Genomic DNA, 27,917 nt, shown 5'->3' on the forward strand with positions numbered 1-27,917 from the left:
CCAAGTTTTTTAATTTGGTGAAAGCCTTTTCTGTGCACGTGCACATGCCAGAGAGGTTGCTTAAGTAATAGAAGCTATAGTAGCTGCTATCTTCTGTTTTTTGTAGAAGACAGAAACTGAATTCGTTAGCTTTGTAACTGTTATGCATACTAGAATTGGTTTTCTCCCTTTTGAAAATAGTAGAGGGTATGCCTATGACAGATTTGGTGAGCAAGGTGATCAGATGAGGGCACTGCAAGACTGCCAGAACGCACCAGGTCTGGGGGGAAAAGGAATCCGGCTGAGCATAGGAATTTCTAAAAGGTAACCAAGGAGTTGTGCATTGATACAGTTATTCTAAATAATCAGATTCTTGTAGCTCTGCCTTTGGAAAGTCTGTGGCCCTTGCTGTAGTGGCTGTACACACGATGCAGTCTACAAAACCAGAAATGCAGAAGTCCTATGTTTTGACTCCCTGGATTCATCAACCTGCTTCAGGATGGCTGGGGGAATCCAACTGTTAAGTCTAGCCAGACAGCGCAACTTGGGCTTAGCTGCCATTGCAACCAGCCTTGTTTCTCAACAGTAGCAAAGCTGAATGCATTGGTAAATATTTTCAGGTTTGGGCCTGTATAAGGTAGAAGGGACAACAAGTGGTTTTATATGCTAGGGAGTTCTTGTTCTTAGAGCTTTCCCTCTAGTTTGAGAGAAGCACATAACTAGTTTTACAGTGGGTTGACAGGAAAGAAGTGGGGGGGAAAAATGGGAACGCAGGGAGAAAGCCAAAGGCGTTATTACTAGAACAGGTTTAGAATGCTATTCTTTGCTTTTCATGAGCTTAGGGCAATGGGGAGTTTAAAGCTTAGCACTTCCTGAGAGGGTTTCTTACTCTACCGGCTCAGTTCTATCACTTATTTAAGGCAATTCAGGTCTCTGAACGGTTAAAGAATTGATACCAAATTTGATGAACTTTGATCCAGGATACTGACAAAACAGGACTTCGTATAAACAATTTCAGTATGTTCATGAGGTTAGCTTGTGTGTTCTGTTAAATAGTAAAAAATGACACTTCTGTTTCTGTTTACCTAGCATAATTCTGCAAATGTTGCCTCCTTCTGCTTTAGAATGGAAATGCTCTTCTCCAAGAGAGCACTGTCCAAACTTCTTTGCCAAAATTTTTTGATTAAATTAATATTGTTTTATTTTGAAAACAAGAATAAGCCACAAACATGTTTTCTTGCTTCGGCTATCCAGAAGAACGTCAACAGTATTTTCAGATTTTCCTTCCCTACACAACTGTATGTAGGAAGAGTGCAGTTGGAAGCAGAAGACCTAAGATGATGTATCTTCTGTTTGTTTACTACAGTAACAAGACAATGAATTACCTCTTTATTAGAACTTGTGTAGCTTTGCAGTATTGAAACAAATGTAGGTATTAAAATACACATCAGTAATACGTTTCTGAATGGCTGAGTACCGTGCTCTCTTAGCATTGAAATACCCAGCCATTGGATTAGTTTGTCCCTCATGTTTGCTGAGTTTGGAAGCTATTTCAGAATGCCTTCAGCTTGTATTCTTCCCCAAAAGCATAGAACTCACTTCTCTGCATCCCCAATTCAAGTCAGAGAAACTGGGCACTGCAAACACAGGAGGTCTGCCTGTACAGAATCAGTGAAGACAAGTCTAAACAGCGGATTTTTTTGAATATGCAGCTGGGTTATCTGAATGTTCTTTATGCAGTGTACCTCAGTTTTAGTACAGATAGCACTTGTCTTGGTTCTTGTCATTAGTCTGAAGCTGCCCCTGAGAAATCTTGAAAGGGAAAGTAGTGAAAGCTAATCAGCTGGCCCTTTCTTCTTAAGAACCAGCGTATTTTGTAATTCTCCCACTAATAATAAGGCGTCACGCTGGAGAATCGCGATTGTGTTGTTAAGCAAGACTGACTTCACCTGAGCGGTATAGTTGGCAGCTGTTGAATGTTTAATGGACTTTAAACAAACAAAAAAACTGAGCAGGTGGAGGTAGACATGGCAAACTGACAGGCAGCGTCAGATGCTTTTTTGAAATGGATAATCTGACTCCATTCACTTCTTTCTGGAAATAAGATCTAGTAATTAACCAAACAAAAGATAGAAGGGTTAAGACTGCATCTTTAAAGCAGCTGTGCTTGATAAATGTCTCTGGTCTTAAATCAATCTTTAGCAAAGCACAGAGACTTAGCAGCAGCTTGCTTATGCCAACGCTAAAAATACTTGATGTGTACAGGTAACCATGTCAAGGCTCTGGAGTTAATCCATGAGAACAATTCCTTCTGGTATTGGCAAAGGTGAGGATGCTTGCTTCTATAGAAATGAGGTTTTGAGCTGTGACTTAAGCTGTCACTTAGGTGACTGTTTAGGAAAGCTTCCTTTTAAGCTTTGAAGTATGTAAGCTGACAAATTGTTTAAGTTCAGAACTGGGTTTACAGTCTCTTGTTCTCTGACTGTATGCAACTTCTCATGTTTCAGACTGAAAGCAGAATTGCAGCGGTACCAGTCATGCAACCATAATGATTATTGCCAAGATTACCAGAACTACTACTCGCAGAGGAGTTACGATGCTTACGCTGACTACAACTACAGCTCCTATGCTCCCTGTGACAGCATGCAAGCTGTTGGAGACTGCTCTTTAGGAGATTCTTTAATGGCTCCAGCTGTTTTTGAGGTAAAGATAGTGCACGCTTGCTGTAAAGAAAATATTTCACAGATAATACGTTGTACAGATTTGTGTGAATCAGCAAAAAGAATCCGAAGTTGAAAACATGCTTTCTGCTTAGTGTGAAGTTAAAAGAGCAGATTCCATTCAGAGGTGTTTGTATTTAAGTGCTTAAATAGTAAATCCATAGAATTAGTGATTTATACACCATTATTTGTTCACGCATACCAAAGAATGGTTTTGACAGCATAATTGCGTACGCTTCTTCTGTTCCTGTTCTTCTGATTTGCTTTGCTTAAAGCAAATTAAACAGTTGTTGTAAGTGGTCTTATGTAAGTGGTCAATTTATTAGTTGTGACCTCCGGAGGTCCCTTCCAACCTGTACTGCAATATTGGCTTTCTTCTAAAAATAAATAGATAAAATGCCATCTATCCTTGTAGTTGTAGGAAGAAGGAATGGGTTGAGACTGCAGCACTTTGAATCTGTGATGCTTTCTGAAATGAGTTATGATTAAACTTAGCCTTTTCTGTCTTTCAGGAATCTTCAGTTATGACTGCAATCGGTGATGACCTAATTACTGACGGTAATAAGGGTTCTGTCATTGTCACTTGAGTTTAGCCATCCTTGTGCCTTTTAACAATACAAGCCAACCTCTACTGGATGAAGAACATCTTGAAAATTCAGCTGAGGTCAAACCTCTGTGGGGTTGATCTGCAATCAGCTGGGGTTTTAAAGCTGATACAGCATACACTGACCGCATCAAGTAAAACGGGACACTGTCAATGCTTCGCAGCAGGTTTCTTGTACCTGTGCCTTCATTCCCATTTGAAAATGGTCTAAGACAGAATTTTGTTCTTTGTATTGGTTCCGCTAAACAGATTTTATATTAGAAACTCAGTAATATGCAAAAGCTTTGTTCTCCACCCTGAGGTAAAAGCTTATGTTGCAGATTCCAAAAGGAGGATTCAGCTTGCACTTACAAATACGGTACAAAACATATTTGTGTCCTGGAAGGTTTGCAAAGTTCCTCACGTGGAGGCATTTTGTGTTAGTGTTTAGAAACTATCCTATGTAACGTGTATTGCCGTAGAAGTGAATTAAATGACTCTTGGGAGGGTTTCATGGCTGATTATCCTTAAACGTTATCTTTACTATCTTAAACATTGTCTTTGTCTTTATCTTGAAAGACAATTCTAGTCCCAGCCTTCTAATATACAAATTCCCAAAAGTTGGAGCTGTGAGGCTCAAAATTTTAGAGGACTAAATACCTCACTAAAATTAGTAGATCTAATAGCTTATTACACTTAGCTTAAAATACATTTTGTTAGCCATTTCACGTGAAGTTTTTTTGTGCGCATGCCTCAGATTTGATACTTGGACTTACCAGGCTTTTATTTTCAGATCCACAGCTCTACTTGGATGTTGATGAAATGAACAGACAATTCACGGAGACAAGCGAAGAACTCTACGATTCACTCATGAATTGTCACTGGCAACCTCTGGATACGGTCACTTCTGAAATCCCCTCTGCTATTTAAGTGTCTTCTAGAGCATGACCGTTAGGACCAAAGTGCTAAAACTACATTTCTTCTACATTATTCTAGCTCATAAGTTTTAAAGCACAATGATAGGTTGGGTTTTTTTTGCTATGCTTTTGACAGTTTCTGTAATCTTTTTGTTCATCACTCTCTTGGAGCACCATGAAGTCATGTAAATATTCGAGAAATGTAAAGAGGTAAATGGGGTCTAAAGATAGACTTGCCTGTGTAAATAAAAAATTTGTTTCTGCAAACCTGCCAGCAAGGGATTTTACTTGTACCTGTGTGCAGCACGTTCTCTTCCGGCTTATGGAATTTAACAAGGTAGTAAGGGTATTTCATCTGTCTTTATTTTTATATGGGCATTAGGACACAAGCAAAATCTAGCTTTCCCTTGTTTTCCTGGTTCCTTAGGTAAGCGACAAGCCAAGCCTTTCATGTGCTTGCTTAGACTGGAAGTATGTATGGGAGACACTCACAGGCCTTGCTATGGAAACACCTGTGCCCACTTTTTCCTGCAGGCTGCTGGCTCTAACTGTACTACTGATACATGCTAGGTCAGCTAAAATCGGCTTATAAATAGGGTATGTTAAGCATATGGAAGTGTAGACTTCAACTGCCATAGCTACAAACATCCCGTGGAATGAGGATGATGTCTGCTGGCACTCTCTGCATCAGCATTCAGTTTTCCCTTGCCCTTCTTACTGTTAGACTTCTCAGCTGACGCTTTACAGCGAAGAAATTGCTACAACATAATCCGTGTTCTTAAACCTAAAAAAAAAAAAATCTTGGAGAAAACAACTTGCTGGTTTTCCCTCCTTGCTGGCAAGGAGAAAAATAGTCCACCAGGAACAACAAAAAAATCCTAGTAACAGCTCCTTAAGTTATACCCTCTGCTACCCTCTCTGATTGCTCTGGTCTTCCTTCATTCACGGTAATGAAGTTTTAAAGCTCTGGTAGAAGGATGACAGTACTCAAGTCAAAGGAGATGAGAGCAATGAGGAAAGCTTTGCTTTAAGCTAGAGCAGTCTTGCGAGTTGCTGCCTTTATGCTGTTCTTATCTTGAAGGGTACAGAGTCTTTTCCAGTCATAGGGACTCCATAACCCTATGAATATGGAGAAATAGTTGCTAATTAACAGTGTGTATAATAAGTAAGTGAGGCTGGAAACAAAAGAATATTCCTCCAAGAAAAAAAAGGAAGCAGAAATTACTGTACTTAATAGCTGGGGAAGCTGTTAAAGCTAGTTGACACAGTTCTGGTACTGCCGTGTGTGTTTTGGGGGCAACATAAACCATAACTGCTGTGATGGCAGGTAAGAATCCAGTTCTTTTTTATGGCTTAGTGTAGTCAGTGAAAGCAGTGGTCCTAAGCTGCATGCTGTTCTTAAATGTAATGCAAATTCTCTTTTGTGACTCCTCAGTACTTCCAGGTTACTTGTAGCTGATCACCAGCAACTGCTTCTGTTAGCTATTAGCTGTTGGGTTTTTGCTAGGAATACTTTCAGTCCTGAATTGAAATGATGACATCCTGAAACAGAAGAGGCTCTTGGAGTATTGTAGGAAGCACATTCTTCCTGGTTCTAGTGCAGGTGTACACGTAGGAGGAGACAGAAGGCAAAGAACCTCACATAGGTGGAGGGGGTGAGGTGGCATCACAGTTAGAGCTGTTGCAGTTAACTCTTCCCAAAGCATGAAAGCAACGTGGCTGGGAACGGGGATTTGTTGGGTTGCTTCTTTGTGTGAGCCAGGGAGTCTTTTGAGGGGCAGATTAATAAGAATATGACACAAGGTAGAGGTGGAATAGATGAAGCAAAGAATCTGGGTGGGAAAAGGGTTGCTTGTACGTGTCTATGGAATTGTTTCAGGGGACTGAGCTGGGGCAAATTCAAGATAATAGATGCAGCCTCCTTGACTTTGGATGGCAGTGCTGAAGCTTCAAAACCTTACAAGCTTTGATGCCACTTCAATTGTAGTGCATAGCTGTGGTACTTGAGCTCAGAAGTGCAAACTGCACAGGATTTTTTTATCTATTTTCTTCAACGTGAGCAGCAAAACATCTTCCAGGAATGTGCCTGGGTGCTACGCTGCTTTGACACGGCTTGCTTTGCATCACCAAACACAGTAGTTAGGTTGCATCGAGTACTTTGTGGAAACATTCATTGTGTTGTCACCCAGAAATGGGATGCTACAGATGTGTGTTGGCCCGGCAGTATCAGTGCTGGTTTTTGGCCTTTGAGAGGTTGGTCCATAACATGTGACCTGTGTAACGAGAGGCCCACATAGATTGGTGACTTCATTAAGTCTGATGCTGTGGTGGTGTGTGACCCAAGGCCCTGAACGTCAGAAAATCAGGCTGTGGCCACCTATTTTATGCAGACTTTGCCTATTAACAAGGTCTCTACACTGTACGTTAGAGACGTGCGCCTCCTTTTCCGGACTAGATAGCGAAAATACCAGTTTTGTAGTTCAGTGAATGAGATTGGTTGGGCTGTTTGTTCTCCAGAGCTGAAAAATGTTGGGAGTGTATTCTCTTGGAGTCCACAGAAATGAAAATGATGAGAGGAAGAGAACGTTGGTTGCAGCCCGCGTGCTGCTGTTATAAAGGAGTTCTCTGATGTCTTTTTCCCTCTGCTGAGACTTATCAGCCTATCGTCCTTTCCTGTTAGGAGCGCATACCTGGCTTGGGATGGTGTGCGCAGGGCAGATTCTTTACCGTAAGAGCACAGTGAATGCCAGACTTCTTCCTGTACTGCCGTGTTAACCGTGAGTCACAAATTCAGGAAGCAGTGATTGCATCGGAACTGCTAGAATGCTTTGCGGAGTCTTTTTACTGGGTAAACTTCACAGCTGCAGTTACAACTTCCAGCCTGTGTTAGCTGAACACATCGTACTGGTGCCCGCCATCAGTTTGACAAAGATGGGATTGCAGTAGGAACTTGCTTTTTTCCTTCTTTTTAATTAAACAAGTCTTTGAAGCAACTTTTCCAACACCGCCATACTTCACTTCTTCCAGTTATTTTCTGTTTTACTTAGCTGAAATGTTTTTTTTTCTTCCAAGCTTGAGGAAGTTTTCTACAAGAATGTCCCGTAATGATTTCATAAACTCTTTTCGTTGTACCTAGCTGCAATAGAGAGTGCTTTTATTCAAAAACCTGCTGGTTTTCTCTTCCAAGAAGTAGTGGGGTTTTTCCTATCTCTTCACTGATGGGAAAGGCTGTAGGACAGTAGCTTGAGGGGCTGCTAATGCTGTCATCAGTGAGCCGGGAAAAGGCAGGAGTCCGAAACGGGTAAAAAGTACTTAAAAGGATACCAAAAGAGTAAATGGTACTTAAGCCGTGGATGTTTCTTTTTGCAGGGATGCTCTGGACCAACCGCTTCTTTCTAGCGCTACCTCAAAGTAACTTGCAGATAGAACTCACAGGGAAGGTTGATCAAATGGTGATGATCGCTGTCATTCTGCTGGACACGCAGATACTTGCCTTTCGTTTTGGCTCATTTTTAATACCAATTAACTTCAGTGCCTCGCGTTAATAGACACCGTTTGACTGCATCGGCAAATGTTTCTGAGTCGTGAGTGTCGTTAAAGGCCTGTCACCTGTTGTGGTTTAACCCGGCTGGCAGCTAAACACCACACAGCCGTTCGCTCACCCTCCCCCCTCCCTCTCTGGGATGGGGGAGAGAAACGGGAAAGTGAAGCCGGTGAGTTGAGATAAAGACAGTTTATTAAGACAGGAATATAATAATAACAATAATAGTAATAATAGTGATAATGGTAATAGTATTAATAATAATAATGTGTAAGAAAACAAGTGATGCACAATGCAATTGCTCACCACCCGCTGACCGATGCCCAGCCTATCCCCTAGCAGCCGGCCCCCCACCCCAGCCAGCCACCCCTATATATTGTTTAGCATGACGCCAGATGGTATGGAATACCCCTTTGGCCAGTTTGGGTCAGCTGTCCTGGGTCTGTCCCCTCCCAGCTCCTGCTGCACCCCCAGCCTGCTCGCTGGCAGGACAGAGCGAGAAGCCGAAAAGTCCTTGGCCTGGTGTAAACACTGCTCTGCAACAATTAAAACATCAGCGTGTTATCAGCGCTCTTCTCATCCTAATCCAAAACATAGCACCCTACCAGCTACTATGAGGGAAAATTAACTCTGTCCTAACTGGAACCAGGACAAACTGCTTCAGCACTTTTGATCTTTTACAAACTCAGCTAAATTATTTAAGTTCTACTTTGGGCACCGTGTTCCTTCATCAGCCAGGATTTTGTGGATAGAGTTGAGTCTTCTTATCACGCGAGGCCAATAAAACAACTGAGTAATTTAAACCTTTGTGGCTGCTCCCACCCCCAACACTTTCCCATTCCCATGACGACTTCTCATCCCCCAAATGACTTCTCACCCCCAGGTCTCACTCGGGGACCCACCACCCGCAGCCGCTCCCCATCAGGAGCAGCCATCCCCAAACCAATTGGCGACGCGGGCAGCGGCAGAGGGCTGCGTTCAGCCCCCACCCCCCCCACCCCCCCCCGCTGACCGATGCAGGAAATAAGTGCAGGCAGAGGCTTTGCAGGGTGGAACAGTTTGTAATTTATTCCCGGGGTAATTAATTGTGGCTGCCACCCCCAGCCCGTCCCCAGGTGAGGCCCGGCCGCCTGCTCAGGCGGGGGGCCCGGCCTGCCGGCCCGTGCGGTCTCCGGCCCCCGGCTCCTCCTGCCTGACCCTATGCAGCCAGGACGTGTCCCCGACGTCGTCGTCCTGCTGGGACCTTGGCAGTCTGCGCCCCACCTGCCCCGCGTGCCAGGAGAAGCTCCTGACGAGCTCTCCTGCCATGGAGGGGCTGCGCTCCCTGCGCCGGGGCGAGACGCTGCGGGAGCGGTAGCTGGAGGGGCTCGTCTGGCGCTGCTGCTGCTGCTGCCGCTGCCCCAGCCGTGCGTTGCGCTGGAACCTCCTGCGTGGTCGTCGGGCCAGGCGCACGATGCCAATGATGTGCCCGCGGCACAGCGGGCAGGTGTCTCTTTCGGCAGCCCAGACGTGGACACACTCCAGGCAGAAGATGTGCCTGCAGGGGTCGATGCGAGCCGCGCTGGACATGCGCTCCAAACAGATGGGGCACGTCTCCTCCTCGGGGGCCTCCTCTGGCTGCCGCCGTGGCCGCCAGCTCATGATGCCTGTGGCCGCCGCAACGTGGAGCTGGTTTTCGTCTGGGGGAGGCTGCCCTGGTGCCAGGCACTTAGCAGCAGCCTGGGGTCTTCAGCACCCCCCGGGTCGCCGGCAGGACCTCGATGCCTTGCGTGTCGCTGTCTGGATCTCGACGCTTGGCGTGACACCAGCAGGACTACTGCAGATAGGAGCAGGAAGAAAACATTGCAGCAGCAAAGAGACATCAGCTTTCTAGGTTCAACCAATTGTCTAGAGTACTGTAGCGGTAACTGTTCTGTGTATGGATTGCAGACATTGCCGTTAGAATGGCAAATCTGCTTGTGGTAGGTTATACATGGCAAGACCGCGCTTAGGACAGATGAGGCAGATAGATGTCTATAGATTTGAGAACATTACCGAAGGACCTCGATGGCTCGGGTGCAACAGCAATGGCTTCGCGTGTGCCTCTCGGCACACCTCCGCCTCTCTCTTTCCTTCCAGCCTTAGGACCTCGAGCTTTCGATACCGCCAGCTGGACTGGCCGCAGGCGCGCCGCTCAGGGCATTTATAGCCAGCCACCTCTTGTGAGGCAATAGGGTGACATCACCAGGGTCTCGGGGTGCCCATCAAGCACTGACTTGATGGGAGTCTCACGTATTTGAACGTATTTGAAGTGACACTTTATTCTTGATACCTTAGGGCCCACTCCTTGGCCCACTCTTGGGTTCGGTCTCTTCCGAGATGGCTTTTCTTAATTAGCCTAATACCGCTCTCCTTGCTTGGCTTCTGTCAGCATGGAGCAGCCATCTCACATCAGCATTTTCTCGCAACAGTCAGGTGATCTCTGTCAGTGCTGCCAACAGGGGCACCCCGAGACCCTGGTGATGTCACCCTATTGCCATTATTGCCATATTGCAGATTTGCCATTCTAACGGCAATGTCTGCAATCCATACACAGAACAGTTACCGCTACAGTACTCTAGACAATTGGTTGAACCTAGAAAGCTGATGTCTCTTTGCTGCTGCAATGTTTTCTTCCTGCTCCTATCTGCAGTAGTCCTGCTGGTGTCATGCCAAGCGTCGAGATCCAGACAGCGACACGCAAGGCATCGAGGTCCTGCCGGCGACCCGGGGGGTGCTGAAGACCCCAGGCTGCTGCTAAGTGCCTGGCACCAGGGCAGCCTCCCCCAGACGAAAACCAGCTCCACGTTGCGGCGGCCACAGGCATCATGAGCTGGCGGCCACGGCGGCAGCCAGAGGAGGCCCCCGAGGAGGAGACGTGCCCCATCTGTTTGGAGCGCATGTCCAGCGCGGCTCGCATCGACCCCTGCAGGCACATCTTCTGCCTGGAGTGTGTCCACGTCTGGGCTGCCGAAAGAGACACCTGCCCGCTGTGCCGCGGGCACATCATTGGCATCGTGCGCCTGGCCCGACGACCACGCAGGAGGTTCCAGCGCAACGCACGGCTGGGGCAGCGGCAGCAGCAGCAGCAGCGCCAGACGAGCCCCTCCAGCTACCGCTCCCGCAGCGTCTCGCCCCGGCGCAGGGAGCGCAGCCCCTCCATGGCAGGAGAGCTCGTCAGGAGCTTCTCCTGGCACGCGGGGCAGGTGGGGCGCAGACTGCCAAGGTCCCAGCAGGACGACGACGTCGGGGACACGTCCTGGCTGCATAGGGTCAGGCAGGAGGAGCCGGGGGCCGGAGACCGCACGGGCCGGCAGGCCGGGCCCCCCGCCTGAGCAGGCGGCCGGGCCTCACCTGGGGACGGGCTGGGGGTGGCAGCCACAATTAATTACCCCGGGAATAAATTACAAACTGTTCCACCCTGCAAAGCCTCTGCCTGCACTTATTTCCTGCATCGGTCAGCGGGGGGGGGTGGGGGGGGTGGGGGCTGAACGCAGCCCTCTGCCGCTGCCCGCGTCGCCAATTGGTTTGGGGATGGCTGCTCCTGATGGGGAGCGGCTGCGGGTGGTGGGTCCCCGAGTGAGACCTGGGGGTGAGAAGTCATTTGGGGGATGAGAAGTCGTCATGGGAATGGGAAAGTGTTGGGGGTGGGAGCAGCCACAAAGGTTTAAATTACTCAGTTGTTTTATTGGCCTCGCGTGATAAGAAGACTCAACTCTATCCACAAAATCCTGGCTGATGAAGGAACACGGTGCCCAAAGTAGAACTTAAATAATTTAGCTGAGTTTGTAAAAGATCAAAAGTGCTGAAGCAGTTTGTCCTGGTTCCAGTTAGGACAGAGTTAATTTTCCCTCATAGTAGCTGGTAGGGTGCTATGTTTTGGATTAGGATGAGAAGAGCGCTGATAACACGCTGATGTTTTAATTGTTGCAGAGCAGTGTTTACACCAGGCCAAGGACTTTTCGGCTTCTCGCTCTGTCCTGCCAGCGAGCAGGCTGGGGGTGCAGCAGGAGCTGGGAGGGGACAGACCCAGGACAGCTGACCCAAACTGGCCAAAGGGGTATTCCATACCATCTGGCGTCATGCTAAACAATATATAGGGGTGGCTGGCTGGGGTGGGGGGCCGGCTGCTAGGGGATAGGCTGGGCATCGGTCAGCGGGTGGTGAGCAATTGCATTGTGCATCACTTGTTTTCTTACACATTATTATTATTAATACTATTACCATTATCACTATTATTACTATTATTGTTATTATTATATTCCTGTCTTAATAAACTGTCTTTATCTCAACTCACCGGCTTCACTTTCCCGTTTCTCTCCCCCATCCCAGAGAGGGAGGGGGGAGGGTGAGCGAACGGCTGTGTGGTGTTTAGCTGCCAGCCGGGTTAAACCACAACAGGTGACAGGCCTTTAACGACACTCACGACTCAGAAACATTTGCCGATGCAGTCAAACGGTGTCTATTAACGCGAGGCACTGAAGTTAATTGGTATTAAAAATGAGCCAAAACGAAAGGCAAGTATCTGCGTGTCCAGCAGAATGACAGCGATCATCACCATTTGATCAACCTTCCCTGTGAGTTCTATCTGCAAGTTACTTTGAGGTAGCGCTAGAAAGAAGCGGTTGGTCCAGAGCATCCCTGCAAAAAGAAACATCCACGGCTTAAGTACCGTTTACTCTTTTGGTATCCTTTTAAGTACTTTTTACCCGTTTCGGACTCCTGCCTTTTCCCGGCTCACTGATGACAGCATTAGCAGCCCCTCAAGCTACTGTCCTACAGCCTTTCCCATCAGTGAAGAGATAGGAAAAACCCCACTACTTCTTGGAAGAGAAAACCAGCAGGTTTTTGAATAAAAGCACTCTCTATTGCAGCTAGGTACAACGAAAAGAGTTTATGAAATCATTACGGGACATTCTTGTAGAAAACTTCCTCAAGCGTGGAAGAAAAAAAAACATTTCAGCTAAGTAAAACAGAAAATAACTGGAAGAAGTGAAGTATGGCGGTGTTGGAAAAGTTGCTTCAAAGACTTGTTTAATTAAAAAGAAGGAAAAAAGCAAGTTCCTACTGCAATCCCATCTTTGTCAAACTGATGGCGGGCACCAGTACGATGTGTTCAGCTAACACAGGCTGGAAGTTGTAACTGCAGCTGTGAAGTTTACCCAGTAAAAAGACTCCGCAAAGCATTCTAGCAGTTCCGATGCAATCACTGCTTCCTGAATTTGTGACTCACGGTTAACACGGCAGTACAGGAAGAAGTCTGGCATTCACTGTGCTCTTACGGTAAAGAATCTGCCCTGCGCACACCATCCCAAGCCAGGTATGCGCTCCTAACAGGAAAGGACGATAGGCTGATAAGTCTCAGCAGAGGGAAAAAGACATCAGAGAACTCCTTTATAACAGCAGCACGCGGGCTGCAACCAACGTTCTCTTCCTCTCATCATTTTCATTTCTGTGGACTCCAAGAGAATACACTCCCAACATTTTTCAGCTCTGGAGAACAAACAGCCCAACCAATCTCATTCACTGAACTACAAAACTGGTATTTTCGCTATCTAGTCCGGAAAAGGAGGCGCACGTCTCTAACGTACAGTGTAGAGACCTTGTTAATAGGCAAAGTCTGCATAAAATAGGTGGCCACAGCCTGATTTTCTGACGTTCAGGGCCTTGGGTCACACACCACCACAGCATCAGACTTAATGAAGTCACCAATCTATGTGGGCCTCTCGTTACACAGGTCACATGTTATGGACCAACCTCTCAAAGGCCAAAAACCAGCACTGATACTGCCGGGCCAACACATATCTGTAGCATTCCATTTCTGGGTGACAACACAATGAATGTTTCCACAAAGTACTCGATGCAACCTAACTACTGTGTTTGGTGATGCAAAGCAAGCCGTGTCAAAGCAGCGTAGCACCCAGGCACATTCCTGGAAGATGTTTTGCTGCTCACGTTGAAGAAAATAGATAAAAAAATCCTGTGCAGTTTGCACTTCTGAGCTCAAGTACCACAGCTATGCACTGCAATTGAAGTGGCATCAAACCTTGTAAGGTTTTGAAGCTTCAGCACTGCCATCCAAAGTCAAGGAGGCTGCATCTATTATCTTGAATTTGCCCCAGCTCAGTCCCCTGAAACAATTCCATAGACACGTACAAGCAACCCTTTTCCCACCCAGATTCTTTGCTTCATCTATTCCACCTCTACCTTGTGTCATATTCTTATTAATCTGCCCCTCAAAAGACTCCCTGGCTCACACAAAGAAGCAACCCAACAAATCCCTGTTCCCAGCCACGTTGCTTTCATGCTTTGGGAAGAGTTAACTGCAACAGCTCTAACTGTGATGCCACCTCACCCCCTCCACCTATGTGAGGTTCTTTGCCTTCTGTCTCCTCCTACGTGTACACCTGCACTAGAACCAGGAAGAATGTGCTTCCTACAATACTCCAAGAGCCTCTTCTGTTTCAGGATGTCATCATTTCAATTCAGGACTGAAAGTATTCCTAGCAAAAACCCAACAGCTAATAGCTAACAGAAGCAGTTGCTGGTGATCAGCTACAAGCAACCTGGAAGTACTGAGGAGTCACAAAAGAGAATTTGCATTACATTTAAGAACAGCATGCAGCTTAGGACCACTGCTTTCACTGACTACACTAAGCCATAAAAAAGAATTGGATTCTTACCTGCCATCACAGCAATTATGGTTTATGTTGCCCCCAAAACACACACGGCAGTACCAGAACTGTGTCAACTAGCTTTAACAGCTTCCCCAGCTATTAAGTACAGTAATTTCTGCTTCCTTTTTTTTCTTGGAGGAATATTCTTTTGTTTCCAGCCTCACTTACTTATTATACACACTGTTAATTAGCAACTATTTCTCCATATTCATAGGGTTATGGAGTCCCTATGACTGGAAAAGACTCTGTACCCTTCAAGATAAGAACAGCATAAAGGCAGCAACTCGCAAGACTGCTCTAGCTTAAAGCAAAGCTTTCCTCATTGCTCTCATCTCCTTTGACTTGAGTGCTGTCATCCTTCTACCAGAGCTTTAAAAACTTCATTACCACGAATGAAGGAAGACCAGAGCAATCAGAGAGGGTAGCAGAGGGTATAACTTAAGGAGCTGTTACTAGGATTTTTTTGTTGTTCCTGGTGGACTATTTTTCTCCTTGCCAGCAAGGAGGGAAAACCAGCAAGTTGTTTTCTCCAAGATTTTTTTTTTTTAGGTTTAAGAACACGGATTATGTTGTAGCAATTTCTTCGCTGTAAAGCGTCAGCTGAGAAGTCTAACAGTAAGAAGGGCAAGGGAAAACTGAATGCTGATGCAGAGAGTGCCAGCAGACATCATCCTCATTCCACGGGATGTTTGTAGCTATGGCAGTTGAAGTCTACACTTCCATATGCTTAACATACCCTATTTATAAGCCGATTTTAGCTGACCTAGCATGTATCAGTAGTACAGTTAGAGCCAGCAGCCTGCAGGAAAAAGTGGGCACAGGTGTTTCCATAGCAAGGCCTGTGAGTGTCTCCCATACATACTTCCAGTCTAAGCAAGCACATGAAAGGCTTGGCTTGTCGCTTACCTAAGGAACCAGGAAAACAAGGGGAAGCTAGATTTTGCTTGTGTCCTAATGCCCATATAAAAATAAAGACAGATGAAATACCCTTACTACCTTGTTAAATTCCATAAGCCGGAAGAGAACGTGCTGCACACAGGTACAAGTAAAATCCCTTGCTGGCAGGTTTGCAGAAACAAATTTTTTATTTACACAGGCAAGTCTATCTTTAGACCCCATTTACCTCTTTACATTTCTCGAATATTTACATGACTTCATGATGCTCCAAGAAGGGAGTGATGAACAAAAAGATTACAGAAACTGTCAAAAGCATAGCAAAAAAACCCCAACCTATCATTGTGCTTTAAAACTTATGAGCTAGAATAATGTAGAAGAAATGTAGTTTTAGCACTTTGGTCCTAACGGTCATGCTCTAGAAGACACTTAAATAGCAGAGGGGATTTCAGAAGTGACCGTATCCAGAGGTTGCCAGTGACAATTCATGAGTGAATCGTAGAGTTCTTCGCTTGTCTCCGTGAATTGTCTGTTCATTTCATCAACATCCAAGTAGAGCTGTGGATCTGAAAATAAAAGCCTGGTAAGTCCAAGTATCAAATCTGAGGCATGCGCACAAAAAAACTTCATGTGAAATGGCTAACAAAATGTATTTTAAGCTAAGTGTAATAAGCTATTAGATCTACTAATTTTAGTGAGGTATTTAGTCCTCTAAAATTTTGAGCCTCACAGCTCCAACTTTTGGGAATTTGTATATTAGAAGGCTGGGACTAGAATTGTCTTTCAAGATAAAGACAAAGACAATGTTTAAGATAGTAAAGATAACGTTTAAGGATAATCAGCCATGAAACCCTCCCAAGAGTCATTTAATTCACTTCTACGGCAATACACGTTACATAGGATAGTTTCTAAACACTAACACAAAATGCCTCCACGTGAGGAACTTTGCAAACCTTCCAGGACACAAATATGTTTTGTACCGTATTTGTAAGTGCAAGCTGAATCCTCCTTTTGGAATCTGCAACATAAGCTTTTACCTCAGGGTGGAGAACAAAGCTTTTGCATATTACTGAGTTTCTAATACAAAATCTGTTTAGCGGAACCAATACAAAGAACAAAATTCTGTCTTAGACCATTTTCAAATGGGAATGAAGGCACAGGTACAAGAAACCTGCTGCGAAGCATTGACAGTGTCCCGTTTTACTTGATGCGGTCAGTGTATGCTGTATCAGCTTTAAAACCCCAGCTGATTGCAGATCAACCCCACAGAGGTTTGACCTCAGCTGAATTTTCAAGATGTTCTTCATCCAGTAGAGGTTGGCTTGTATTGTTAAAAGGCACAAGGATGGCTAAACTCAAGTGACAATGACAGAACCCTTATTACCGTCAGTAATTAGGTCATCACCGATTGCAGTCATAACTGAAGATTCCTGAAAGACAGAAAAGGCTAAGTTTAATCATAACTCATTTCAGAAAGCATCACAGATTCAAAGTGCTGCAGTCTCAACCCATTCCTTCTTCCTACAACTACAAGGATAGATGGCATTTTATCTATTTATTTTTAGAAGAAAGCCAATATTACAGTACAGGTTGGAAGGGACTTCCGGAGGTCACAACTAATACATTGACCACGATAAGACCACTTACAACAACTGTTTAATTTGCTTTAAGCAAAGCAAATCAGAAGAACAGGAACAGAAGAAGCGTACGCAATTATGCTGTCAAAACCATTCTTTGGTATGCGTGAACAAATAATGGTGTATAAATCACTAATTCTATGGATTTACTATTTAAGCACTTAAATACAAACACCTCTGAATGGAATCTGCTCTTTTAACTTCACACTAAGCAGAAAGCATGTTTTCAACTTCGGATTCTTTTTGCTGATTCACACAAATCTGTACAACATATTATCTGTGAAATATTTTCTTTACAGCAAGCGTGCACTATCTTTACCTCAAAAACAGCTGGAGCCATTAAAGAATCTCCTAAAGAGCAGTCTCCAACAGCTTGCATGCTGTCACAGGGAGCATAGGAGCTGTAGTTGTAGTCAGCGTAAGCATCGTAACTCCTCTGCGAGTAGTAGTTCTGGTAATCTTGGCAATAATCATTATGGTTGTATGACTGGTACCGCTGCAATTCTGCTTTCAGTCTGAAACATGAGAAGTTGCATACAGTCAGAGAACAAGAGACTGTAAACCCAGTTCTGAACTTAAACAATTTGTCAGCTTACATACTTCAAAGCTTAAAAGGAAGCTTTCCTAAACAGTCACCTAAGTGACAGCTTAAGTCACAGCTCAAAACCTCATTTCTATAGAAGCAAGCATCCTCACCTTTGCCAATACCAGAAGGAATTGTTCTCATGGATTAACTCCAGAGCCTTGACATGGTTACCTGTACACATCAAGTATTTTTAGCGTTGGCATAAGCAAGCTGCTGCTAAGTCTCTGTGCTTTGCTAAAGATTGATTTAAGACCAGAGACATTTATCAAGCACAGCTGCTTTAAAGATGCAGTCTTAACCCTTCTATCTTTTGTTTGGTTAATTACTAGATCTTATTTCCAGAAAGAAGTGAATGGAGTCAGATTATCCATTTCAAAAAAGCATCTGACGCTGCCTGTCAGTTTGCCATGTCTACCTCCACCTGCTCAGTTTTTTTGTTTGTTTAAAGTCCATTAAACATTCAACAGCTGCCAACTATACCGCTCAGGTGAAGTCAGTCTTGCTTAACAACACAATCGCGATTCTCCAGCGTGACGCCTTATTATTAGTGGGAGAATTACAAAATACGCTGGTTCTTAAGAAGAAAGGGCCAGCTGATTAGCTTTCACTACTTTCCCTTTCAAGATTTTCTCAGGGGCAGCTTCAGACTAATGACAAGAACCAAGACAAGTGCTATCTGTACTAAAACTGAGGTACACTGCATAAAGAACATTCAGATAACCCAGCTGCATATTCAAAAAAATCCGCTGTTTAGACTTGTCTTCACTGATTCTGTACAGGCAGACCTCCTGTGTTTGCAGTGCCCAGTTTCTCTGACTTGAATTGGGGATGCAGAGAAGTGAGTTCTATGCTTTTGGGGAAGAATACAAGCTGAAGGCATTCTGAAATAGCTTCCAAACTAAGCAAACATGAGGGACAAACTAATCCAATGGCTGGGTATTTCAATGCTAAGAGAGCACGGTACTCAGCCATTCAGAAACGTATTACTGATGTGTATTTTAATACCTACATTTGTTTCAATACTGCAAAGCTACACAAGTTCTAATAAAGAGGTAATCCATTGTCTTGTTACTGTAGTAAACAAACAGAAGATACATCATCTTAGGTCTTCTGCTTCCAACTGCACTCTTCCTACATACAGTTGTGTAGGGAAGGAAAATCTGAAAATACTGTTGACGTTCTTCTGGATAGCCGAAGCAAGAAAACATGTTTGTGGCTTATTCTTGTTTTCAAAATAAAACAATATTAATTTAATCAAAAAATTTTGGCAAAGAAGTTTGGACAGTGCTCTCTTGGAGAAGAGCATTTCCATTCTAAAGCAGAAGGAGGCAACATTTGCAGAATTATGCTAGGTAAACAGAAACAGAAGTGTCATTTTTTACTATTTAACAGAACACACAAGCTAACCTCATGAACATACTGAAATTGTTTATATGAAGTCCTGTTTTGTCAGTATCCTGGATCAGAGTTCATCAAATTTGGTATCAATTCTTTAACCGTTCAGAGACCTGAATTGCCTTAAATAAGTGATAGAACTGAGCCGGTAGAGTAAGAAACCCTCTCAGGAAGTGCTAAGCTTTAAACTCCCCATTGCCCTAAGCTCATGAAAAGCAAAGAATAGCATTCTAAACCTGTTCTAGTAATAACGCCTTTGGCTTTCTCCCTGCGTTCCCATTTTTCCCCCCCACTTCTTTCCTGTCAACCCACTGTAAAACTAGTTATGTGCTTCTCTCAAACTAGAGGGAAAGCTCTAAGAACAAGAACTCCCTAGCATATAAAACCACTTCTTGTCCCTTCTACCTTATGCAGGCCCAAACCTGAAAATATTTACCAATGCATTCAGCTTTGCTACTGTTGAGAAACAAGGCTGGTTACAATGGCAGCTAAGCCCAAGTTGCGCTGTCTGGCTAGACTTAACAGTTGGATTCCCCCAGCCATCCTGAAGCAGGTTGATGAATCCAGGGAGTCAAAACATAGGACTTCTGCATTTCTGGTTTTGTAGACTGCATCCTGTGTACAGCCACTACAGCAAGGGCCACAGACTTTCCAAAGGCAGAGCTACAAGAATCCGATTATTTAGAATAACTGTATCAATGCACAACTCCTTGGTTACCTTTTAGAAATTCCTATGCTCAGCCGGATTCCTTTTCCCCCCAGACCTGGTGCGTTCTGGCAGTCTTGCAGTGCCCTCATCTGATCACCTTGCTCACCAAATCTGACATAGGCATACCCTCTACTATTTTCAAAAGGGAGAAAACCAATTCTGGTATGCATAACAGTTACAAAGCTAACGAATTCAGTTTCTGTCTTCTACAAAAAACAGAAGATAGCAGCTACTATAGCTTCTATTACTTAAGCAACCTCTCTGGCATGTGCACGTGCACAGAAAAGGCTTTCACCAAATTAAAACACTTGGGCCAGGAGCAAAAAGCTTATTCCTTGGTAGCATTAAGATGCAACTCACTGAGAGCCAGCAAAACAATACATTTTAAGTGCTCTCTGCGTAAGTAATCAGATTCCATATTTCTGCATATACAGCAGTTAATCAGTTAGCACTAACCCACTCCTTTTGGAGCCACAAACTTTATTGGTCACAAACACCAAGAGCTGGCTGTAATTATCTGAACCAGTATTAACCGGTACCTCTGAACTCTTCAAACAAAAATATCTTTCAGGTGCTCTTAGAAGAACAACATCAATTGCCTGCAACAATTTGATGGCTTTGCTAAACGGAGCACTGAAAAGCACAGTGGTACAGTTTCTTTTGTAGCCTGTTCAGAAATTATAGCCCCGTGCCTACAGCTTCAAATCAGGCCAAGCTTACCAGCCCAACTCTTACAGCTTAAGTTCACTGCACTCGAATGCCTTCAAGACGTGCTTTTAGGAGCCATGGAGAAGAACCCTCTGGTAAGACCACCATTATAAAGTACTGAGTGTTGTTTTACACTTAAAATAGAACTATCTGTTACAGTCATTCATCAGCTTTCCCTAGGCTGCTGCTCTCTCACTACTGAATGTGATCCTGCTCTCAGTTTCCCACTAACTTTTTCCCCCAGCGGTTATGGCCTCTTTTCATCTATGACACTTTTAAGGGACTACACCGTGTTGAAAAATGCTGGTTAACATTTCCTTTTACACAAGGTGCCTCATCGAATTTTCCTGACTAAACCAAACCCCAGAACCTTAACTAGAAGAGGAAGCACACAAACACACATGCCTCCCTGGCCACCATATCTCCCCAAAACATATCTGTTCAGTAACAGACCAACTGTAAGAATACTGCGATTAAAATCAGTATAGCTCTAAACACTGCTTTTGTTCGGGATTACTAGCTAATGTCCTTTCCCTTACCCCTTCTGGAATTAATACTGAATTCTGTACTCCAAAACGCGGTTCTTAAGTCATACAAATGACATTTAACAATCAGAATTTTTCCACACAGTGATCCTCAATAAAAACTTCAATCCTCTACTGCAGTCTTTCAACAAATTAAAGGAATACAAAACTGGCTAATAACTGTTCAGTGATTTTTGGACCTTTGTAGCACTAGAGTAACAGCAGTACACTCTGCAGCATAGTTGCAAGTACGTGGGAATAAGATACTCTCTCTCATCTCTTTTTTTCTCTGAAAAGTGTGAGGCCTCTATTTCACCCTACTAAAGATTTTACCACCAACTGTACTGCTAGCATTGAGACAGTGCAACTTCTGTGCTTGTATGAGATGCAGGACAGGTTCCTTAAGGTATTGCAATTTTTTGTCTAAACCTAGTGTTGAGATCAAAAAAGGGATTGCTACTAATTGCGTACGTATCAATAACCAGGACAGAAGACATGCTGCATATAGGAATTAAACTTTTTCTAAAGCTCTAGTACATGAACATATCAAATCCCGCAGATTTTTTCTAGTATGGTTTCAGAGGTCTTACTTGATGGACATAAGCGCACAAGTGAAGACAAAAGATATTCTGTTTACCTGAAGTACATGAAGGTTTGAACTACATTCTAGTCCTGATCTTTCCAGTCAAAACTGTTTAAAAAACAACCCACCAAACAGTAAAACAAACAAGAAAACCCCATGCTTCCTCTCTACATAAAACTTTTCACAATTGTGTTTTCTGCCCACCACCTGGCTTTAAAAAGTATACGAACTTCTTTGAAAGATCATGTTTTTAGTCTGAACTCCAAATGAACAACGTGTAGGGCATGTAAAGAACAAGCACGTCATTAATGAAAGCTTTTCTCTAAAAAGGATAAACTTATTCTTGGGGAAAAGTGTGGAAACAGATGTTATCTAGGCAATATTCCTACAGGAAAAACGAATAATTTTGCCACACCTCAAAGGAAAAAATAATTGTGCTTAACAGGTAAGAAAATAAAAAAAATCAGAGCAAACCAAAAAATAAATCACAGAATATGCATCCTCGTTTTAATCATTAAGGATTACCTTTGAGCTCTGCTTTGGTGCTTGGCTTTGCACTTTCACAGGCTACACACTTCGTGGCCTCTGCTTTGTTTTGAACCAAGCAGGTCTCCCAATCCCAGCTTCCTTCAGGCTTCTTGAATTTGTCTAAATCCAGAAATTCTCCAGAAGGAGCAGAAAATGCAGATGCACTGCTACTGGTCACAGGTGTTGGACCCTCTGTGAGACAAACAAGACAGTTAACCATCCTGTTTGAACATGAACTATAAAATGAACATTAACTTTTAAATTTGATTTGTCAAATCCCACAGAAATGTTCAAAACTACTCCGCAACTCCCCCCCCCCCGCCCCTGAAAAAAATAAAAGCCACCAAAATCCCACAAAGAAACAAACAAACAAACAAAAAAAACAGAGTGGAACTCAAAGCTTCCAAACAACACACAACTCTGTTCAGCGCACAAGCTTCTGCTGCTGTTGACCACAGTGTAACCTCCATAAAGAGGCCTGACAGGTGCCTTTTAAAAAAAAGGTGCCTTTTAAGAGAGAAGCAGAAGATAACGCTTCAAATTCAAAACCGGAAAGACAAGAATGGCTCTTCCCTTCCACAGCACACGCAGAAAACTTTTATCCTAGTATTACTTGCATCGCTCTTCCTCTTGACAAGTGCAACGTAACCGTGCAATTCACTGCACCATGGTCACAGTAAACCCCTCATTTCCAAAATTCCTCCTTGCAATGGCAAGAGCCTCAGACAAAGATGCCGACTGACCGCTCAGAGGTTGGAAGTCCAAGAGAATCAACTCTGTCTGAAATCCATTATCTTACCTCATGAAATTTCAGTCTTACCGCACAGGATGAATACAAAAGCCCGGTCTAGTCCATCTTAATTTGTTTCTTCCACGATATATTTGCACAGGTGTTTTTCGATGTAATGGCATGTTAAATGACATTTAGAGTCAAAGTTAGAATTAGAATCGTATTTTAAAAACAATACAACCACGCTCAAAATCAATTACGGTCACACACAATGGGAAACAACCCAGTACTGCCCTGAAGAAGTTACCCAGCGGGTCACTCGCTTTCTTGAAGCCTACCACTGACCTTCATAGGCATCTCTCTGCTTTAGCTTAAGACTAGTTAAGACTACACTGTCTTGAAATCTGGCTTCACATCTCCCCTCAATTACATACAAACGGTGAGTAGAGGCATTTTGGACACATTCTGTAATTTTTTTTACTTATTTTTTGAAAGAGAAAAACGCAGTCATTTTTAACTCTTTCTATGGAGTTCTCATTTTCGCCAGTGAAAAATCACTATGTTGTTTTTAAATTAAGTCACCCACTTCAGCCATCTTCCCTCACCAGCTGCAAAGCCGGGGGTATCTGCATTGATCCAGCTCCGTACTAATACATTTCACAATCAGTTCAATTTATGCGACAGGCTGGAACCTGGGCTGAGACCTCTGAAGTGCCTGTAAACCAATCCTGCAGACAGCCGCTAACCCATCAACCGTACCTGGGAATCGTGTTGCTTAAAATATTCCATATATGCAACGTACTTTTATTCTGTACAAGATTCACAGAGGCTAGGATGGAAACAACAGGAAAAAAGGACCATACCTGGTTTCTCAGACTGACAGGCTACACATTTGTTATCTTCCGTCTTATTTGGTACAAGGCATATTCCACAGTCCCAAGAGCCTTTCGCCTTCTTAAATTTGTCTCCAAAGCCCAGAGTGGCTGTTGTGTCAGTGCTGCTCGAGGAGGATGTCACTGTCACCGAGCTGTCTGTGACCACTGGTCATGTCAGAGCAGGCATTACTCCCGTTCCAGGTTTTGGTGTCTCACATGCTATACATTTTGTAGCTTCCGGTTTGTTTTGGACAAGACATGTATCACAATCCCACGTTCCAGGTACTGTTTTGAATTTGTCTCCAAAGCCCAGCATCCCTGCTGGGGGCGCTGCTGGCTTTGAGGTGTCGCATTGACTTGAACTTACTGTCTGTTTCATACTCTCAACTGTTGAGGCTTTAGTAGCTTGACAAGTTACACATTTGTCCTTTATGTCTTTGTTTTGCAGAAAAGGGTCACATGTATCAGATTGCCAGTACGATGCTTGTTTAGAAGTCTCTTTACCTGCAGAAAAAGTTGTTATTGCAGGCCTAGTATAAACCACTGTGCTTGTTGTAGGTTGTGCAGACGTAGAAGAGCGTGTTTTCAACAATCCAAAGTCTAGGAAGCAAGAAAAAAAAGTCTTCCTGTTAGCGCGGCACCTCACTACATGTAACTAAGTGACTTTACTAGAGGGCAAAAATTTCAACTCAGGTGCCAATGGCTACAACTAGACATTCAGACCGAGCGCAACAGGAAGTCCCCAGAAATCTTATCTAAACGGATGAAATTTCATCTGCTGCACTGGGTCACAACAGAACATTTCGTTAAAGCTTCATTTAACTCTTTGTTTCCAAGCAAGCTTTAAATCAACATTTTCACTGGTCGATACAAGTACAAACAGACAGTAGCTGACTGAAATCTGACAGTCCAACGTGGAATGGAAATAATACAATTTGATTAAGACGCGATGCCCAATCGAATCAAATTTCTAAAGCTCCTCCTTCCGTAGCAGATGACTCAAATCTACTCCAGTAACTGTACAGAAGTTTGTACTCGGAGCAGCAATCCATGCGGTATTTTCCCACAGATGCTGAATATTAATTAAATAATAAAAACTCAAGACAATTGAACAACTGTCTAATTTTCTATAATCTTTTTCAAAATGCATCGGACACAGGACAACTCCTTATTTAAAAGGTGGCAATTTTAACAGAAAAGACAAGCTACTAATACAGAAAGACTAAAGGAAATGCATCTTAAACAGCAGCTCAAGTTGCTTGTAAATCTACATTGAACATAGTTGTTTTGTGGTTTGTTTGTTGGTTTTTTTTTAGTCAAAAATGAAGTCTTTGAACAATGTGAAAAACACACTTTATGAAACTGTTGAAAACAATTGCAATTGCTTAAAAACAAAATTCAGAAAAGGGTTTTTAACGTAAAACACTCCACTTCTGTTTGCAGTTTAAATTTTAATCCACAGGAGCCATTGTAAGCTAAGGCCCAAAGATTCGCAGCTTTCGCCATGTATTTGGAACTGAAGCTCTTTCCTATTCTTTCTTCACCTGGGCTGAAGGTGGGACAGGAGTGTTGAGCTTTACAAACATTTCCTTTTCAATTCCACAAATTGTATTTACTTAAAATGAAACACCGATTATCTGGCTAATTCTCTTAGTACCTCATTTACAATTACATCCTAACACGTAAAGGAGATGCAACCCATCTGCTTTTCATCTTGCAGTTTTACTTCCAGCAACAAACACCACTTAGAATAGAAGGGGGCAGATGCACCCTAACAAACGCAGCGCTTAATGTAATGCTCTCCTACATTCATATTTATAGCAGATACTCTATTAACCATAAGTCGTGTGTTGGTTTTTTTTTAATAAAAAATGCTAGCGTATTTTTTGCAGCATCTTTTTAAAAGGAGTTCATTATCTCTCCAGGATTTTTTAGAACGTCTAAGACGCTTCCTTCCTTTAAGACGTGGGCAGTGGTGAAGGGACCACCAGCAAAATCTTTGACCTCCTCTTTCTGTGTGTTGATGTTGGTTGAGGTGGTGGTGTCTTTTGAAACAAAAGAAAACAAAAACAGCTTTCACAATGTGACCTAGTTAGAGCAGATTATACTCACTTTTGTTAGAAACAAGAATTTCCAGCTTTCATGCTTCTCACATAAGAATCTTCACAAATTCTACTTACTTTGCAATGCTTTATGATTACAAGCAAAACAAAAAGCAACAAAACAAAAAAAAAAATATAAAAGCAGATCTGTCACTGGAAAAATACTGCAGAAGTCCAACACTGCCTGGAATTGCTAGCATGCGCAGACAGGACAGATTGAAGATTTAATAAAGAAAAAAAGGAAAATCAGCACTTCAGATCTGAAGTGCTAAAGTTTCAGTTACCTAGGGTAAGAAAGGGCGTCACTGGAGTACCACTGGGTCCAGAAAGTTCTGCCGATTTTACAACGGGAACACTAAATGTAAACCCAATCTGCTATGAACAAGAGAGGTTTTTCAGATTCTCAAGCCACAGGAACTCCAATCGAATGCACACACAAAACCAAATCTGAAAGCTGCTCTTCACATTTGTAGCACGCATGCTGAATGACAAATTATAAGCCAGAAGCCTACATACTTTTCTCCATCAAGGCAGATTCTGCTTTAGTGTTCTGCAACAGCCTACTAAATGCCTAAGAAAAAAAGTCAAGCTCCTTTATTATTTTACTTACAGAAGACGTAGGTAGCACTTCTGCCTCAGTAGATTTCACAACTGGAGATGAAAACGCGAACTCAGGACTGCTAACAGTACTTGCTGGTTGTATCTGTATTTTCAAAAGAATTAAAGGTTTATATTTAAGAGCAACAACTACCTGAATTCACTACCCAACAGAAGTCCCGCAGTGACGTCGAAAAACCTGATGTTTGAGTTATTTTGCAGATAAAAGTAATAATAAAACACAGGGAAGTTTCCAAGTGGGTATAGGACAATATCTTCAAAACCAAATTCCAGAAACTGAGAGGAAAAGCTGGAGATGCTACTTAGGTCTAAATGCACGGAAAAGCAAGCCAGGAAGCTGAAGAACGGCAAACTCAGCCCAATGATACTCCAAGAACTTCAGCAAACACCTCAACATGTTAAAGCAGCTGTCTACTTCAAACCGTACAAAAAATATTTCAAGTACTCTGGAACAGATTAATGTTTATTTTATTGCAATAATATGCCAATTATTGCACCCTAGGCTCATTCTATGTGAGGCTCATATGACCACGTTACCTCTAATTTAATAACTTAAATAAAGTTGTGGTTTAACCATTGCAGGCAACTAAGCACCACACAGCCACTCGCTCACTCCCTCCAAGTGGAACAGGGAAAAGAACTGGAAATAAAGAAGTAAAGTTGTTAAATTTGAGGTAGCATTAATGACTCATCGCATGTAATGGCTACCTGGAAAGACAAATGCCATAACCCTGTACATACTCCCCACTCCTTCCCCTTCTTTCCCCCAGCATTTATTGCTGAGCACGATGCTAAATGGTGTGGAATATCCCTTCGGTCCTCTGGGCTCCGCTGTCCTGGCTGAGTGCCCTCCCAGCCTCTTGTGCATCCCCGACCTCCTCGCTGGCAGGGCAGCGTGAGACACAGAAAAGGACTTGTCACTGTGTAAGCACTGCTCAGCAACAGCTAAAACACCAGTGCCTTACCAACACTGTTTTGCTCACAAATCTGCAACACAGCATCATCTACTACGAAGAAAATTAACTCTACCCCTGCCCAAACCACTATAAATAACTTGGCATAAAGTCCACACCCCCCTTCCCCCGCAGACTTCCACAGCATTTGAAGCAGTTATACAATCACGTTAAATGGGAGTTGGCAGGCTCTAAGACTGAGAGAAGCAGAATCAAAACATTTATGCCTTTTTCCCCAAACTGGCATACAACCCCAATTCATTCAGCTGCGTAGAAACTAATATTTGTTAGTTTCATGAGCACCACAGAAAAAGTCAACTCGCAATAAAGCAGTATACTCATTGTAAACATTATTTATAGCATAAAGATTTACCTTGCCCGCCGCCGTCACTGCTGCATCTGCCATGCCTGCCGCCTCCGTTGAATTTGCCACGCTTGTCGTTGCCGCTGTTGACTTTGCCTTGTCCTTTGTCATCAGCAGATATGGCATGCCCGCCGCCATTATTGGATATGTCAAGCCTGAGGGCACTGTTGAACACGTTATGCCCGACGTCGCCGTTGTATATATCATGTCCTCCACCTCCTCCTCTGATAGATCTGTCAAGTCCTCCACCTCTGATGGATCTGTCATGCCCTCCAC

At 43.5% G+C, this 27,917-nt stretch overlaps 2 protein-coding genes across 2 annotated transcripts in view; both read right to left on the reverse strand.

The window, feature by feature from the left end:
* Positions 1-22,560, reverse strand: part of LOC310902202 (uncharacterized protein C6orf52) — a 112,386-nt gene extending 89,826 nt beyond the window's left edge. Inside the window, exon 1 of the mRNA XM_083843358.1 lies at positions 21,997-22,560. The gene's annotated coding sequence lies outside the window, so the exon portion shown is untranslated. The remainder of the gene's footprint in view (positions 1-21,996) is intronic.
* On the reverse strand, positions 10,171-27,779 carry LOC310902315 (uncharacterized protein; the record flags this gene model as incomplete). Its single annotated transcript, XM_083843672.1, has 5 exons — positions 10,171-10,298; positions 25,593-25,649; positions 25,991-26,081; positions 26,317-26,409; positions 27,651-27,779. The coding sequence occupies 5 exons, from the start codon at positions 27,777-27,779 to the stop codon at positions 10,171-10,173; spliced, it is 498 nt and encodes a 165-aa protein (XP_083699798.1).
* Positions 27,780-27,917: the final 138 nt, after the last annotated feature.

The sequence above is a fragment of the Anser anser genome (genome assembly GCF_964211835.1).
Source record: "Anser anser genome assembly, chromosome: 7".
Taxonomy (NCBI): Eukaryota; Metazoa; Chordata; class Aves; order Anseriformes; family Anatidae; genus Anser; species Anser anser.